Genomic DNA, 14,804 nt, shown 5'->3' on the forward strand with positions numbered 1-14,804 from the left:
ATGGTTAGCAGATGTTATTGGTCACATGGTCAGCAGATGTTATTGGTCACATGGTCAGCAGATGTTATTGATCACATGGTTAGCAGATGTTATTGGTCACATGGTCAGCAGATGGTATTGGTCACATGGTCAGCAGATGTTATTGGTCACATGGTCAGCAGATGGTATTGGTCACATGGTCAGCAGATGTTATTGATCACATGGTTAGCAGATGTTATTGGTCACATGGTCAGCAGATGGTATTGGTCACATGGTCAGCAGATGTTATTGATCACATGGTTAGCAGATGTTAATGTGAGTGTAGCGAAATGCTTGTGCTTCTAGCTCCTACAGTGCAGTAATATCTAACAAGTAATCTCTAACAAATTACACAACATAAACCCAATACACACAAATCTAAGTAGGAATCAATTAAGACTATATACATATATGGACGAACGATGTCAGAGCGGAACGGACTAAGATACAGTAGAATAGTATAGAATACAGTATATACATATGAGATGAGTAATACATAGACTAAGATACAGTAGAATAGTATGTAATGTATAGACTAAGATACAGTAGAATAGTTTAGAATACAGTATCTACATATGAGATGAGTAATACATAGACTAAGATACAGTAGAATTGTATAGAATACAGTATATACATAGACTAAGATACAGTAGAATAGTTTAGAATACAGTATATACATATGAGATGAGTAATGCATAGACTAAGATACAGTAGAATTGTATAGAATACAGTATATACATATGAGATGAGTAATGCATAGACTAAGATACAGTAGAATAGTATAGAATACAGTATATATGAGATGAGTAATGCCAGATGTGTAAACATTATTAAAGTGACATTATTACAGTGACTAGTGTTCCACTCCTTAAAGTGGCCAGTGATTCCTAGTCTGTCTATAGGCTGCAGCCTCTAATGTTTATTACATCAATTCCCATTATTAAAGTGGCTGGAGTTGAGTCAGTGTGTTGGCAGCAGCCACTCAATGTTAGTGGTGGCTGTTTAACAGTCTGATGGCCTTGAGATAGAAGCTGTTTTTCAGTCTCTCAGGTCCCAGCTTTGATGCACCTGTACTGACCTCGCCTTCTGGATGATAGCGGGGTGAACAGGCAGTGGCTCGGGTGGTTGTTGTCCTTGATGATATTTTGTTATTAGTTATTCACTGTGTATTTATTCCACGTGTTATTATTTATATTTTTACATTATATTTTATAATTTTAACTATGTTGGGACCCTAACCCTAACCCTAGCCCCGTAAGGGTTAGTCTACGCCAGTTGTTTACGAATCATGGAACATATTACATTGATTTGATTGATTTGACCAGGCTTCCTATTTACTGAATCATGTTCTATTGATGATATATTTTATTTTAAAATACTTTAGAACTTTACTTAGAATATGAATCTTATGAATACTTTTCATTTCATTTTTAGACGCTTGTCGATACAGCCTGCAATTATTGTTATTAATCATTGTTTGAAATTTAATATGTCTCAAATTACAAAGACGATTTTTAAAAAATGGCACGTCTTCATTCCAACTGGTACCCTTAGAAGCCATAGGGTTCTGCTCGGAAGTAGTGCACTACATAGGGAATAGGGAGCCATGTGGTACCCTAAAACTGCCCTTCCTTGTTTTTTTTTTCTTCAAACAGGTGCAGTTGGCATAGCGACGGTGAACCGTTGTCTGGACGCGGCGAAGGCGTGTAACGTGGACGAGACGTGTCAGAAGCTCCGTACGGAATACGTCTCGGCCTGCATCCAGCCGTCGGCCCGCTCAGGCCCCTGTAACAGAGCCAGGTGTGACAAGGCTCTCAGGAAGTTCTTCGACCGGGTCCCTCCTGACTACACCCACCAGCTGCTGTTCTGCCCCTGCACAGGTAGGAGAGGGGGGTGGCAGGTGTATATGTGTGTGTGTGTGTGTATATATATATATATATATATATATATATATATATATATACAGTGGGGCAAAAAGGTATTTAGTCAGCCATTTAGTCAGCCACCAATTGTGCAAGTTCTCCCACTTAAAAAGATAAGAGAGGCCTGTAATTTTCATCATAGGTACACTTCAACTATGACAGACAAAATGAGAAGAAAAAAAATCCAGAAAATCACATTGTAGGATTTTTAATGAATTTATTTGCAAATTATGGGGGAAAATAAGTATTGTAAAATAAGTACTGCACAGAGCTCTGACCTCAACCCCATCAAACACCTTTGGGATGGAACGCAGACTGGAAGCCAGGCTAATGGCGGAGATGGCTGCCATTTTACGGAAAATTGTGCTACTGTGTGTGTTTTATTGTGTAATTTGTAACTTATTTATGTTACTGCCACCATCTCTTTATGAACGAAAAAGAGCTTTTGAATATCAGAACAGCGATTCCTCACCTCAAATTGGACAAAGATTTTTTTCTTTAATAACGAGTAGGACGTACTTCAGACCCCCGACAAGGCCCAAATCCCTGTCATTTGCATGAAGAAGAGACAGAGATATCGGGGACGTAGGTCGGGGGGAGCCTTGTAAGGATCCGACAGCGAGTGGGTAAACTGCCTCTACCATCAGTCCTATTAGTCAACGTACAATCATTGGATAACAAAATAGACGGGCTACGATCACGAATATCCAACCAATGGGACATTAAAGACTGTAATGTCTTATGTTTCACCAAATCGTGGCTGAATGACGACATGGATAACATTCGGCTAGCGGGATACACGCTGCACCGGCTAGGTAGAACAGCACACTAAGACGAGGGAGGGGGGGTCTATGTATATTTGTAAACAACAGCTGTCTCAAGGTTTTGCTCGCCTGAGGTAGAGTATCTCATGATAAGCTGCTGACCACACTATTTACCAAGAGAGTTTTCCTCTGTATTTTATTACTCGTAGCCGTCTATCTACCACCACAAACCAATGCTGGCACTAAGACTTCACTCAATGAGCTGTATAAGGCCGTAAGCAAACAGGAAAACTCTCATCCAGAGGCGGCGCTCCTAGTGGCCGGGGACTTTAATGCAGGAAACTTAAATGTAATAATAATTTCTACCAGCATGTTAAATGTGCAAAAAGGGGATAAAAAAAACTCTAGAGCACCTTTACTCCACACACAGAGACGCGTACAAAGCTCTCCCTCGCCCTCCATTTGGCAAATCTGACCATAATTCTATCCTCGTGATTCCTGCTTATAAGAATAAACTAAAGCAGGAAGCACCCATGTCAATTAAGAAGTGGTCAGATGACGCAGATGCTAAGCTACAGGTAATCCTGAAAAGGTAATCAAATGGCTACTATCATCATCCCCCCAACGCAACAATGTTCCAACATCTAGTGGAAAGCCTTCCCAGAAGAGTGGAGGCTGTTATAGCAGCAATGTTCCAACATCTAGTGGAAATCCTTCCCAGAAGAGTGGAGGCTGTTATAGCAGCAATGTTCCAACATCTAGTGGAACGCCTTCCCAGAAGAGTGGAGGCTGTTATAGCAACAATGTTCCAACAACTAGTGGAAAGCCTTCCCAGAAGAGTGGAGGCTGTTATAGCAACAATGTTCCAACAACTAGTGGAAAGCCTTCCCAGAAGAGTGGAGGCTGTTATAGCAACCACGTTCCAACATCTAGTGGAAAGCCTTCCCAGAAGGCCCAACTCCATTTTAATGCCCATGATTTTGGAATGAGATGTTCAACGAGCAGGTGTCCACATACTTTTGGTTATGTAGTGTATATATGTGATGAAACGGGTGCTCAGAAAAGAGAGAGAGAGTTTAAACATAACCCTGTACTGTCCAGACACGGCGTGCACTGAGAGACGGAGACAGACCATCGTACCAGCCTGCTCCTATGAAGACAAAGACAAACCCAACTGTCTGGCTGCACTGCGACTCTGCAGGGCTGACTACGTCTGCAGGTAGGGGTGGTTGTGGGTGTCTGTGGGTGTGTGTCTGAGTGTGTGTGTGTGTGTGTGTGTGTGTGTGTCTTTGTTTATGTCTGTGTGTTTGTGTCTGTGTGTGTTTATTTGTTTGTAGGTAATATAATAATGATAATAATATTATTATGTGTGTCTCTGTCTCTATTTCTCTCTCTTTCCTCTCTCTGTCTCCCTCTCTCTGTCTCTCTCCCTCTCTCTGTCTCCCTCTCTCTGTCTCTCTCTGTCTCTCTGTCCCCCTCTCTCTGTCTCTCTCAATTCAATTCAATCCAAGGGGCTTTATTGGCATGGGAAACATTGCCAAAGCAAGTGAGGTAGATAATATACAAAAGTGAAATAAACAATAAAAATGAACAGTAAACATTACAAATACAGAAGTTTCAAAACAATAAAGACATTACAAATGTCATATTATATATATATAATATTTTACACAGTGTTGTAACAATGTACAAATCTCTCATAAATATCCCAATGGTGTTTGTCTCTCTCCCTGTCTCTCTCCCTGTCTCTCTCTCTGTCTCTCTCCCTGTCTCTCTCCCTGTCTCTCTCCCTGTCTCTCCCTGTCTCTCTCTCTCCCTGTCTCTCCTTCTCCCTGTCTCTCTCCCTGTCTCTCCCTGTCTCTCTCTCTCCCTGTCTCTCCTTCTCCCTGTCCCTCTCCCTGTCCCTCTCCCTGTCTCTCTCCCTGTCTCTCTCTCTCTCTCCCTCTCTCCCTGTCTCTCTCTCTTCTCTCTCTGTCTCTCTCTCTCCCTGTCTCTCTCCCTGTCTCTCTCTCTCTCTCCTCTGACAGAACAGTCTCTCTCCTTTCTCTGTCTCTTTCTCTCTCCCTCTCTCTCTCCTCTGACAGAACAGTCTGTCTCCTCTCTCTGTCTCTTTCTCTCTCCCTCTCTCTCTCCTCTGACAGAACAGTCTGTCTCCTCTCTCTCAATTCAATTCAAAATACTTTATTGGCATTGGAAACATATGTTTAAATTGCCAAAGCAAATAGAATAGAATATAAACAAAAGGCAAATAAACAATTGAAACATTGGTAAACATTACACTCACAAATGTTTTTAGAGAATATAGACATTTCAAATGTTACATTATTGACTTTGTTGTAGTTGAAGTATGAAGATAAATAAACAGATAAATATACAGGGAAGAAGTTTGTGAACCCTTCCTGGAAATACCTGGAGTTCTTTATTAAACACACCTTGTAAACATTCACAGTGCATTGTGGGAAAAGTATGTGAACCCCTTGGATTTAATAACTGGTTGACCCTCCTTTGGCAGCAATCATCTCAACCAAACGTTTTCTCTGTAGTTGCGGATCAGACCTGCACGACGGTCAGGAGGAATCTTGGACCATTCCTCTTTACGAAACTGTTTCAGTTCAGCAATATTCTTGGGATGTCTGATGTGAACCGGTCTCTTGAGGTCAGCATCTCAATCGGGTTGAGGTCAGGACTCTGACTAGGCCACTTCAGAAGGCATATTTTTTTTTCTGTTGAAACAATTATGTTGTTGATTTACTTCTGTGTTTTGGGTCGTTGTCCTGTTGCATCACCCAACTTCTGTTGAACTTCAATTGGCGGACAGATAGCCTAACATTCTCCTGCAAAATGTCTTGATAAACTTGGGAATGGATTTTTCCATCAATGATAGCAAGCTGTTGTCATGACGTTGGCCTGGGGGATAGATTTATGACAGTCATAAATACCTCTTCCCCCCTTTTTCCTCCCTCTACTCTACTGATGTTACATTTGGTTAACATGGAGATTCTGGGAACGTCAGAAAGTAGGGGGAAATTAACTATATTCTGGTAATCCGACCAATTGAACATATGCAGTGGTACTTCATGAATATGATGTCAGTTCGGTTGTCATCTGAGACATTCTCATCAATGATAATATGACATAAACTCTACAGTGGAAAGTCTACACATCAGAGTTATCGGATTCACATGGGATTGTTGTTCAATTTAAATGTTTGAATATGAAATTATTTGTGATGGGATGAAATGTGATTTTAGCTTCTAAAATGTGTAATGTGGGTTTTCATAAGTTAGGGCTGCTGCTCACTCAGTGGCCTGCCTCTGTGAAGGGAAATGGGATATAAAACTTTTCAAACACGCCCTCTTCTCCCTTCCTATGTAAGCCCTTGACGACAACATAACTTCCTGTTCCGAGGATATGATGAGGTCCTATGTCAGAATGGTTCAGAATGAAGCCAACATCAGCATGAGCTTTGGTTGCGAATGGTATGAACTTTGAACTCTTATTCACTACAGAAGTGATACCTCCTAGCTGTTGAGTTAGCGACTGCAGCTGCAAACGCATGTTAGGAAGGAACAGACAGAGTATCCCGTCTATTACCCAATGATGTTACTACAACGTATCCAATTGACAACCAGAGACATTCTTCAAAGGACAAAGGACTCTGTTTGGCAGCACGGCCTTCCATCTACCACCAACCTACTGAAGCGCAGCTCAGAGTAAATATTTATTGCATTTTTATTGCATTTTCCTTTTCCAAATGGGCGGTAGTTTAGAATGCATAAGATACTGTATTTATGATAGCACAGCTTCACCCTTTGTTCCTCAGTCTTCCCGCTCTTTCACTCAAACCCAGCCCCTTTTCTTTTGTGTAACAAGCTGTCATATCTGTTCCGCCCACTAGGGACGTTTTCCTTTATGACGTCATTTGTAATCAAGTTATGATTTAATTATGTGTATGTGTAATTCTGTGTGATTAGTTAGGTATTTAGTAAATACATGATTAAACCCAATTTTGTATTGCTGATTCAAATTGTTAGCCAGGGTTCGTGAAGATAACCAAGAATTTACAACTTTCAGATGAGACTGAATTAAGGTGATGATTAATATTGACTGCTATTGATGTAAAATATTACTAGGTATTTAAGAGTTTATTCGGAAGATAATAGCTCTATAAATATTATTTTGTGGTGCTCCACTCTCTAGATAATTTCATTTACAGGATTATCTCAATCAGGTAATATTAATTACGGGGAAATTATTTTATGGAATAGCATGTCATATCACTTAATCCGGCATAGCCAAAGACACGACACTGTCCAGGCCCTGAGGCAGCAGAGCAGCCCCAAACCATGATGCTCCCTCCACCATACTTTACAGTTGGTTTTGGTGTTCTGTGCTGTGCATTTTGTTCTCCACACATATTATTGTGTGTACCTTCCAAACAACTGATCTTTAGTTTCATCTGTCCACATAATATTTTGTCAGTAGCGCTGTGGAACATCCAGGGGCTCTTTTGCGAACTTCAGACGTGCAGCAATGTTTTTTTTTGGACAGCAGTGGCTTCTTCCGTGGTGTCCTCCCATGAACACCATTCTTGTTTGGTGTTTTTACGTATCGTAGACTCATCAACAGAGATGTTAGCATGTTCCAGAGATTTCTGTAAGTCTTTAGCTGACACTCTAGAATTCTTCTTAAACTCATTGAGCATTATGTGCTGTGCTCTTACAGTCATCTTTACAGGACGGCCACTCCTAGAGAGAGTAGCTATAAATTAACTTTCTCCATTCATAGACAGTTTGCCTTACCTTACATCAAGGCTTTTAGAGATACTTTTGTAACCCTTTTAAGCTTTATGCAAGTCAACAATTCTTAATCTTTGGTCTTCTGAGATCTCTTGTTCGAGGCATGGTTCACATCAAACTCAAATTTTGTGAGTGTTTTTTATATTTCAGGCTCTAATCTCCAATCTCATCTCATTGATTGGACTGCAGGTTAGCTGACTCCTGACTCCAATTAGCTTTTTGGAAAAGTCATTAGCCTAGGGGGATCACATACTTTTTCCAACCTACACTGTGAATATTAAAATTATGTATTCAATATAGATAAGAAAAATACAATATTTTGCGTGTTATTAGTTTAAGCACACTGTGTTTGTCTATCGTGACCAGATCAAATTTGACCAATTTATGCAGAAATCCAGGTAATTCAAAAAGGGTTCACATACTTTTTCTTGTAGGTTGCATTTACAATGTTGTATTCATTGGTTGCCCTTTTCTTGTGGCAATGGGCCACAAATCTTGCTGCTGTGATGCACACTACAATATTTTGCCCAATAGATATGGGAGTTTATCAAAATTGGGTTTATTTTCAAATTCTTTGTGGATTTGTGTAATCTGAGGGAAATATGTCTCTCTAATATGGTCATACATTGGGCAGGAGGTTAGGAAGGGCAGCTCCGTTTCCACCTCATTTTGTGGGCAGTGAGCACATAGCCTGTCTTCTCTTGAGAGCCAGGTCTGTCTACGGCGGCCTTTCTCAATAGCAAGGCTCTGCTCACTGAGTCTGTACATAGTCAAAGCTTTCTTTAAGTTTGGGTCAATCACAGGGGTCAGGTATTCTGCCACTGTGTACTCTCTGTTTAGGGCCAAATAGCATTCTAGTTTGCTCTGTTTTTTTGTTGATTCTTTCCAGTGTATAAAATAGTTTTTAGCGTTCTTATAATTTGGTTGGGTCTAATTGTGTTGCTGTCCTGGGGCTCTGTGAAGTCTGTTTGTGTTTGCGAACAGAGCCCCAGGACCAACTTGCTTAGGGGGCTCTTCTCCAGGTTCATCTCTCTGTAGGTGATGGCTTTGTTATAGAAGGTTTGGGAATCGCTTCCTTTTAGGTGGTTGTAGAATTTAACGGCTCTTTCCTGGATTTTCGGGTAAAATTCTGCTCTGCATTGTTTGTTTGTTTGCATTGTACAATAAGTATATTTTAGCAGAATTCTACATGCAGAGTCTCATTTGGGTTATTGTCCCATTCTTGGTTGGTGTGCGGACCCCAGACCTCACAATCATAAAGGGCAATGGGTTCTATAACTGATTCAAGTATTTTTTTAGCCAGATCCTAATTGGTATGTCAAATTTTATGTTCCTTTTGATGGCAGAGACAAGGCAAGAAGGGCCTTCTACCAGATTGTTCACAGCTTTGTGGAAGTTACCTGTGGCGCTGATGTTTAGGCCAAAGTACAGGTATATAATGTTATATGTTTTCCCCCTAACACCACTTTCCATCAATATGTATAGCAGACCCTCATGCCAAATTGAGTCTAAAGCTTTTTTGAAATCAACAAAGCACGAGAAGACTTTGCCTTTGTTTTGGTTGGTGTGTTTGTCATTTAGGGTGTGCAGGGTGTATTGGTGGTCTGTCGTAAAGTCATTTGGTATAAAAGCCCGATTGACTTTGGCTCAGTACATTGTTCTAACTGAGGAATTGTATGAGTCTGCTGTTAATGATAATGCAGAGGATTTTCCCAAGGTTACTGTTGACACATATCCCACGATAGTTATTGGGGTGAAATTTGTCTCCACTTTTGTGGATTGGGGTGATCAGTCCTTGGTTCCAAATATTGGGGAAGATGCCAGAACTAAGGATAATGTGGAAGAGTTTAAGAATAGCCTATTTTGAATTTGTGGTCTGTGTATTTTATAATTTCATTTAGGACCATCAACACCACAAGCCTTTTTGGGTTGGAGGGTTTGTATTTTGTCCTGTAGTTCATCTGATGTAATTGGATAGTCCGCTGTGTTCTGGTAGTCTTTAATAGTTGATTCTAAGGTTTGTAAATGATCATGTACTTGTTTTTTCTCTTGGTTCTTTGTTACATGTCCAAAAGGTTGGAGAAGAGAACTCTTCGTGTTGTTTGTTTTGTGTTTTCCAATTTTCCCAGAAATTAATTGATTCTATGGATCAACTGTTTTCTGTCGTGCTGTTCCTTCTTTTTTCCCTAGTGTATTTCTGTTTTAGTGATTCACCATAGTAAAGGAGTAGGCTCAGCTTTTATGGGTCTCTGTGTTTTTGGTTGGATAGATTTCCTTCTGAGGTTTTTACATTCTTCATCAAACCATTTTTCATTGTTCTTATTTGTCTTAGGTTTTATAACAGAATTTAAATGTGATATGTTAGCTGGATAGGTCAATTCTCTCTCCTCTGACAGAAACACAAACCTCTCTCTCTTTCTCTCTCTCTCTCCTCTGACAGAAACACAAGTCTCTCTCTCTCTCTCTCTCCTCTGACAGAACAGTCTCTCTCCTCTCTCTCTCTTTCTCTCTCTCCTCTGACAGCAACACAGTCTCTCTCCTCTCTCTCTTTCTCTCTCTCCTCTGACAAGCAACACAGTCTCTCTCTTTCTTTCTTTCTTTCTTTCTCTCTCTCCTCTGACAGCAACACAGTCTCTCTCCTCTCTCTCTTTCTCTCTCTCCTCTGAAAGAACATAGGCTCCAGTGTTTAATCTAGTACCTCTTCAGATGCCAGGAAGAAAAAAGTTATACGTCACGCCGATCGATCAGGCATTACTCTGCTGCGCCAGGCCACTGTGTGTGTCGATCAGGCATTACTCTGCTGCCCCAGACCACTGTGTGCACGTGTGTGTGTGTATTATTCTGCACGTTCTAGAGGGATGAATGGCCCAAAGGCCCTGGGTTAGAGGGATGAATAGACTAAAAGCCCTGTGTTAGAGGGATGAAGAGACCAAAGGCCCTGTTCTAGAGGGATGAAGGGACCAAAGACCCTGTTCTAGAGGGATGAAGGGACCAAAGGCCCTGGGTTAGAGGGATGAAGGGACCAAAGGCCCTGGGTTGGAGGGATGAAGGGACCAACGGCCCTGTTCTAGAGGGATGAAGGGACCAAAGGCCCTGTTCTAGAGGGATGAAGGGACCAAAGGCCCTGGATTAGAGGGATGAAGGGACCAAAGGCCCTGTTCTAGAGGGATGAAGGGACCAAAGGCCCTGGGTTAGAGGGATGGAGGAACCAAAGGCCCTGGGTTAGAGGAATGAATGGACAAAAAGCCCTGTTCTAGAGGGATGAAGGGACCAAAGGCCCTGGGTTAGAGGGATGAAGGGACCAAAGGCTCTGGGTTAGAGGGATGAAGGGACCAAAGGCCCTGGGTTAGAGGGATGAAGGGACCAAAAGCTCTGGGTTAGAGGGATGAAGGGACCAAAGGCCCTGGGTTAGAGGGATGAAGGGACCAACGGCCCTGTTCTAGAGGGATGAAGGGACCAAAGGCCCTGTTCTAGAGGGATGAAGGGACCAAAGGCCCTGGGTTAGAGGGATGAAGGGACCAAAGGCCCTGTTCTAGAGGGATGAAGGGACCAAAGGCCCTGGGTTAGAGGGATGAAGGAACCAAAGGCCCTGGGTTAGAGGAATGAATGGACAAAAAGCCCTGTTCTAGAGGGATGAAGGGACCAAAGACCCTGGGTTAGAGGGATGAAGGGACCAAAGGCTCTGGGTTAGAGGGATGAAGGGACCAATGGCCCTGGGTTAGAGGGATGAAGGGACCAAAGGCTCTGGGTTAGAGGGATGAAGGGACCAAAGGCCCTGGGTTAGAGGGATGAAGGGACCAAAGGCGCTGTTCTAGAGGAATGAAGGGACCAAAGGCCCTGTTCTAGAGGGATGAAGGGACCAAAGGCCCTGTTCTAGAGGGATGAAGGGACCAAAAGCCCTGGGTTAGAGGGATGAAGGGACCAAAGGCCCTGTTCTAGAGGGATGAAGGGACCAAAGGCCCTGTTCTAGAGGGATGAAGGGACCAAAGGCCCTGTTCTAGAGGGATGAAGGGACCAAAGGCGCTGTTCTAGAGGGATGAAGGGACCAAATGCCCTGTTCTAGAGGGATGAAGGGACCAAAGGCCCTGGGTTAGAGGGATGAAGGGACCAAAGGCTCTGGGTTAGAGGGATGAAGGGACCAAAGGCTCTGGGTTAGAGGGATGAAGGGACCAAAGGCCCTGTTCTAGAGGGATGAATGGACCAAAGGCCCTGTTCTAGAGGGATGAAGGGACCAAAGGCCCTGTTCTAGAGGGATGAATGGACCAAAGGCCCTGGGTTAGAGGGATGAAGGGACCAAAGGCCCTGTTCTAGAGGGATGAAGGGACCAAAGGCCCTGGGTTAGAGGGATGAAGGGACCAAAGGCTCTGGGTTAGAGGGATGAAGGGACTAAAGGCTCTGGGTTAGAGGGATGAAGGGACCAAAGGCCCTGTTCTAGAGGGATGAATGGACCAAAGGCCCTGTTCTAGAGGGATGAAGGGACCAAAGGCGCTGTTCTAGAGGGATGTTGGGACCAAAGGCCCTGTTCTAGAGGGATGAAGGAACCAAAGGCCCTGGGTTAAAGGAATGAATGGACAAAAAGCCCTTTTCTAGAGGGATGAAGGGACCAAAGGCCCTGTTCTAGAGGGATGAAGGGACCAAAGGCCCTGTTCTAGAGGGATGAAGTGACCAAAGGCCCTGTTCTAGAGGGATGAAGGGACCAAAGGCCCTGTTCTAGAGGGATGAAGGGACCAAAGGCCCTGTTCTAGAGGGATGAAGGAACCAAAGGCCCTGTTCTAGAGGGATGAAGGGACCAAAGGCCCTGTTCTAGAGGGATGAAGGGACCAAAGGCCCTGGGTTAGAGGGATGAAGGGACCAAAGGCCCTGTTCTAGAGGGATGAAGGGACCAAAGGCCCTGGGTTAGAGGGATGAAGGGACCAAAGGCCCTGTTCTAGAGGGATGAAGGGACCAATGGCCCTGTTCTAGAGGGATGAAGGGACCAACGGCCCTGTTCTAGAGGGATGAAGGGACCAAAGGCCCTGGGTTAGAGGGATGAAGGGACCAAAGGCCCTGGGTTAGAGGGATGAAGGGACCAAAGGCCCTGTTCTAGAGGTATGAAGGGACCAACAGCCCTGTTCTAGAGGGATGAAGGTACCAAAGGCCCTGTTCTAGAGGGATGAAGGGACCAACGGCCCTGTTCTAGAGGGATGAATGGACTAAAAGCCCGCGGTTAGAAGGATGAATGGACCAAAGTCCCTGGGTTAGAGGGATGAATGGACCAAAGTCCCTGGGTTAGAGGGATGAAGGGACCAAAGGCCCTGGGTTAGAGGGCTGAAGGGCCCAAAGGCCCTGGGCTCCTCAGTGTGCAGGTCGCCAATCTTACTCCAGTTGGAAAATATGACCTAGATTCGATGTCCGAGCCCCAAGAAATGTAATTAGCAAAAAATTCCCATTAAAAAATCTTTCAATTTAAGGTAGAAATATTCATATTTTTGCATGGGCTGTGTCTCAATCTGCAGGCGAAGATGGTAGGGCTGGTAGGGCTGTGTCTCAATCTGCAGGGGAAGATGGTAGGGCTGCGTCTCAATCTGCAGGGGAAGATTGTAGGGCTGTGTCTCAATCTGCAGGGGAAGATGGTAGGGCTGTGTCTCAATCTGCAGGCGAAGATGGTAGGGCTGTGTCTCAATCTGCAGGGGAAGATGGTAGGGCTGCTTCTCAATCTGCAGGAGAAGATGGTAGGGCTGTGTCTCAATCTGCAGAGGAAGATGGTAGGGCTGGTAGGGCTGTGTCTCAATCTGCGGGGGAAGATGGTTGGGCTGGTAGGGCTGTGTCTCAATCTGCAGGGGAAGATGGTAGGGCTGAGTCTCAATCTGCAGGGGAAGATGGTAGGGCTGGTAGGGCTGTGTCTCAATCTGCAGAGGAGGATGGTAGGGCTGGTAGGGCTGTGTCTCAATCTGCAGGGGAAGATGGTAGGGCTGGTAGGGCTGTGTCTCAATCTGCAGGGGAAGATGGTAGGGTGGTAGGGCTGTGTCTCAATCTGCAGGGGAAGATGGTAGGTTGGTAGGGCTGTGTCTCAATCTGGAGTAGAAGATGGTAGGGCTGTGTCTCAATCTGGAGTAGAAGATGGTAGGGCTGTGTCTCAATCTGGGGTAGAAGATGGTAGGGCTGCATCTCAATCTGGAGTAGAAGATGGTAGGGCTGTGCCTCAATCTGGAGTAGAAGATGGTAGGTCTGGAAGGGCTGCATCTCAATCTGCAGGGGAAGATGGTAGGGCTGGTAGGGCTGTGTCTCAATCTTCAGAGGAAGATGGTAGTGCTGCGTCTCAATCTGCAGGGGAAGATTGTAGGGCTGGAAGGGCTGTGTCTCAATCTTCAGGGGAAGACGTTAGGGTAGTAGGGCTGTGTCTCAATCTGCAGGGGAAGATGGTAGGGCTGTGTCTCAATCTGCAGTGAAAATGGTAGGGCTGCGTCTCAATTATGCAGGGGAAGATGGTCGGGCTGCGTCTCAATCTGCAGGGAAGATGGTAGGGCTGCGTCTCAATCTGCGGGGAAGATGGTAGGGCAGCGTCTCAATCTGCAGGGGAAGATGGTAGGGCTGCGTCTCAATCTGGATAGAAGATGGTAGGGCTGGAAGGGCTGTGTCTCAATCTGAGTAGAAGATGGTAGGGCTGGTAGGGCTGCGTCTCAATCTGCAGGTGAAGATGGTAGGGGTGGTAGGGCTGTGTCTCAATTTGCAGGGGAAGATGGTAGGGGTGGTAGGGCTGTGTCTCAATCTGCAGGGGAAGATGGTAGGGGTGGTAGGGCTGTGTCTCAATTTGCAGGGGAAGATGGTAGGGCTGCATCTCAAACTGCAGGGGAAGATGGTAGGGCTGGTAGGGCTGCATCTTAACCTGGGGTAGAAAATGGTAGGGCTGCATCTCAATCTGGGGTAGAAGATGGTAGGGCTGCGTCTCAATCTGGGATAGAAGATGGTAGGGCTGCATCTCAATCTGGAGTAGAAGATAGTAGGGCTGCGTCTCAATCTGGAGTAGAAGATGGTAGGGCTGCGTCTCAATCTGCATGGGTAGAAGATGGTAGGGCTGCGTCTCAATCTGGGGTAGAAGATGGTAGGGCTGCGTCTCAATATGGAGTAGAAGATGGTAGGGCTGTGTCTCAATCTGAGGTAGAAGATGTTAGGGCTGCGTCTCAATCTGGAGTAGAAGCTGGTAGGGCTGTGTCTCAATCTGGGGTAGAATATGGTAGGGCTGCATCTCAATATGGGGTGGAAGATGGTAGGGCTGCGTCTCAATCTGGGGTAGAAGATGGTAGGGCTGCGTCTCAAAATGG

General features: G+C 44.5%; 1 protein-coding gene across 1 annotated transcript in view; it reads left to right on the plus strand.

Moving 5' to 3' along the window:
* Nucleotides 1-14,804, plus strand: part of LOC139395378 (GDNF family receptor alpha-4-like) — an 85,172-nt gene that overhangs the window by 40,462 nt on the left and 29,906 nt on the right. The window contains exons 4-5 of the mRNA XM_071142946.1: nucleotides 1,674-1,898; nucleotides 3,806-3,923. Coding sequence (XP_070999047.1) covers nucleotides 1,674-1,898; nucleotides 3,806-3,923 — 343 coding nt within the window. The remainder of the gene's footprint in view (nucleotides 1-1,673; nucleotides 1,899-3,805; nucleotides 3,924-14,804) is intronic.

Source organism: Oncorhynchus clarkii, unplaced genomic scaffold, assembly GCF_045791955.1.
Source record: "Oncorhynchus clarkii lewisi isolate Uvic-CL-2024 unplaced genomic scaffold, UVic_Ocla_1.0 unplaced_contig_2969_pilon_pilon, whole genome shotgun sequence".
Lineage (NCBI taxonomy): Eukaryota > Metazoa > Chordata > Actinopteri > Salmoniformes > Salmonidae > Oncorhynchus > Oncorhynchus clarkii.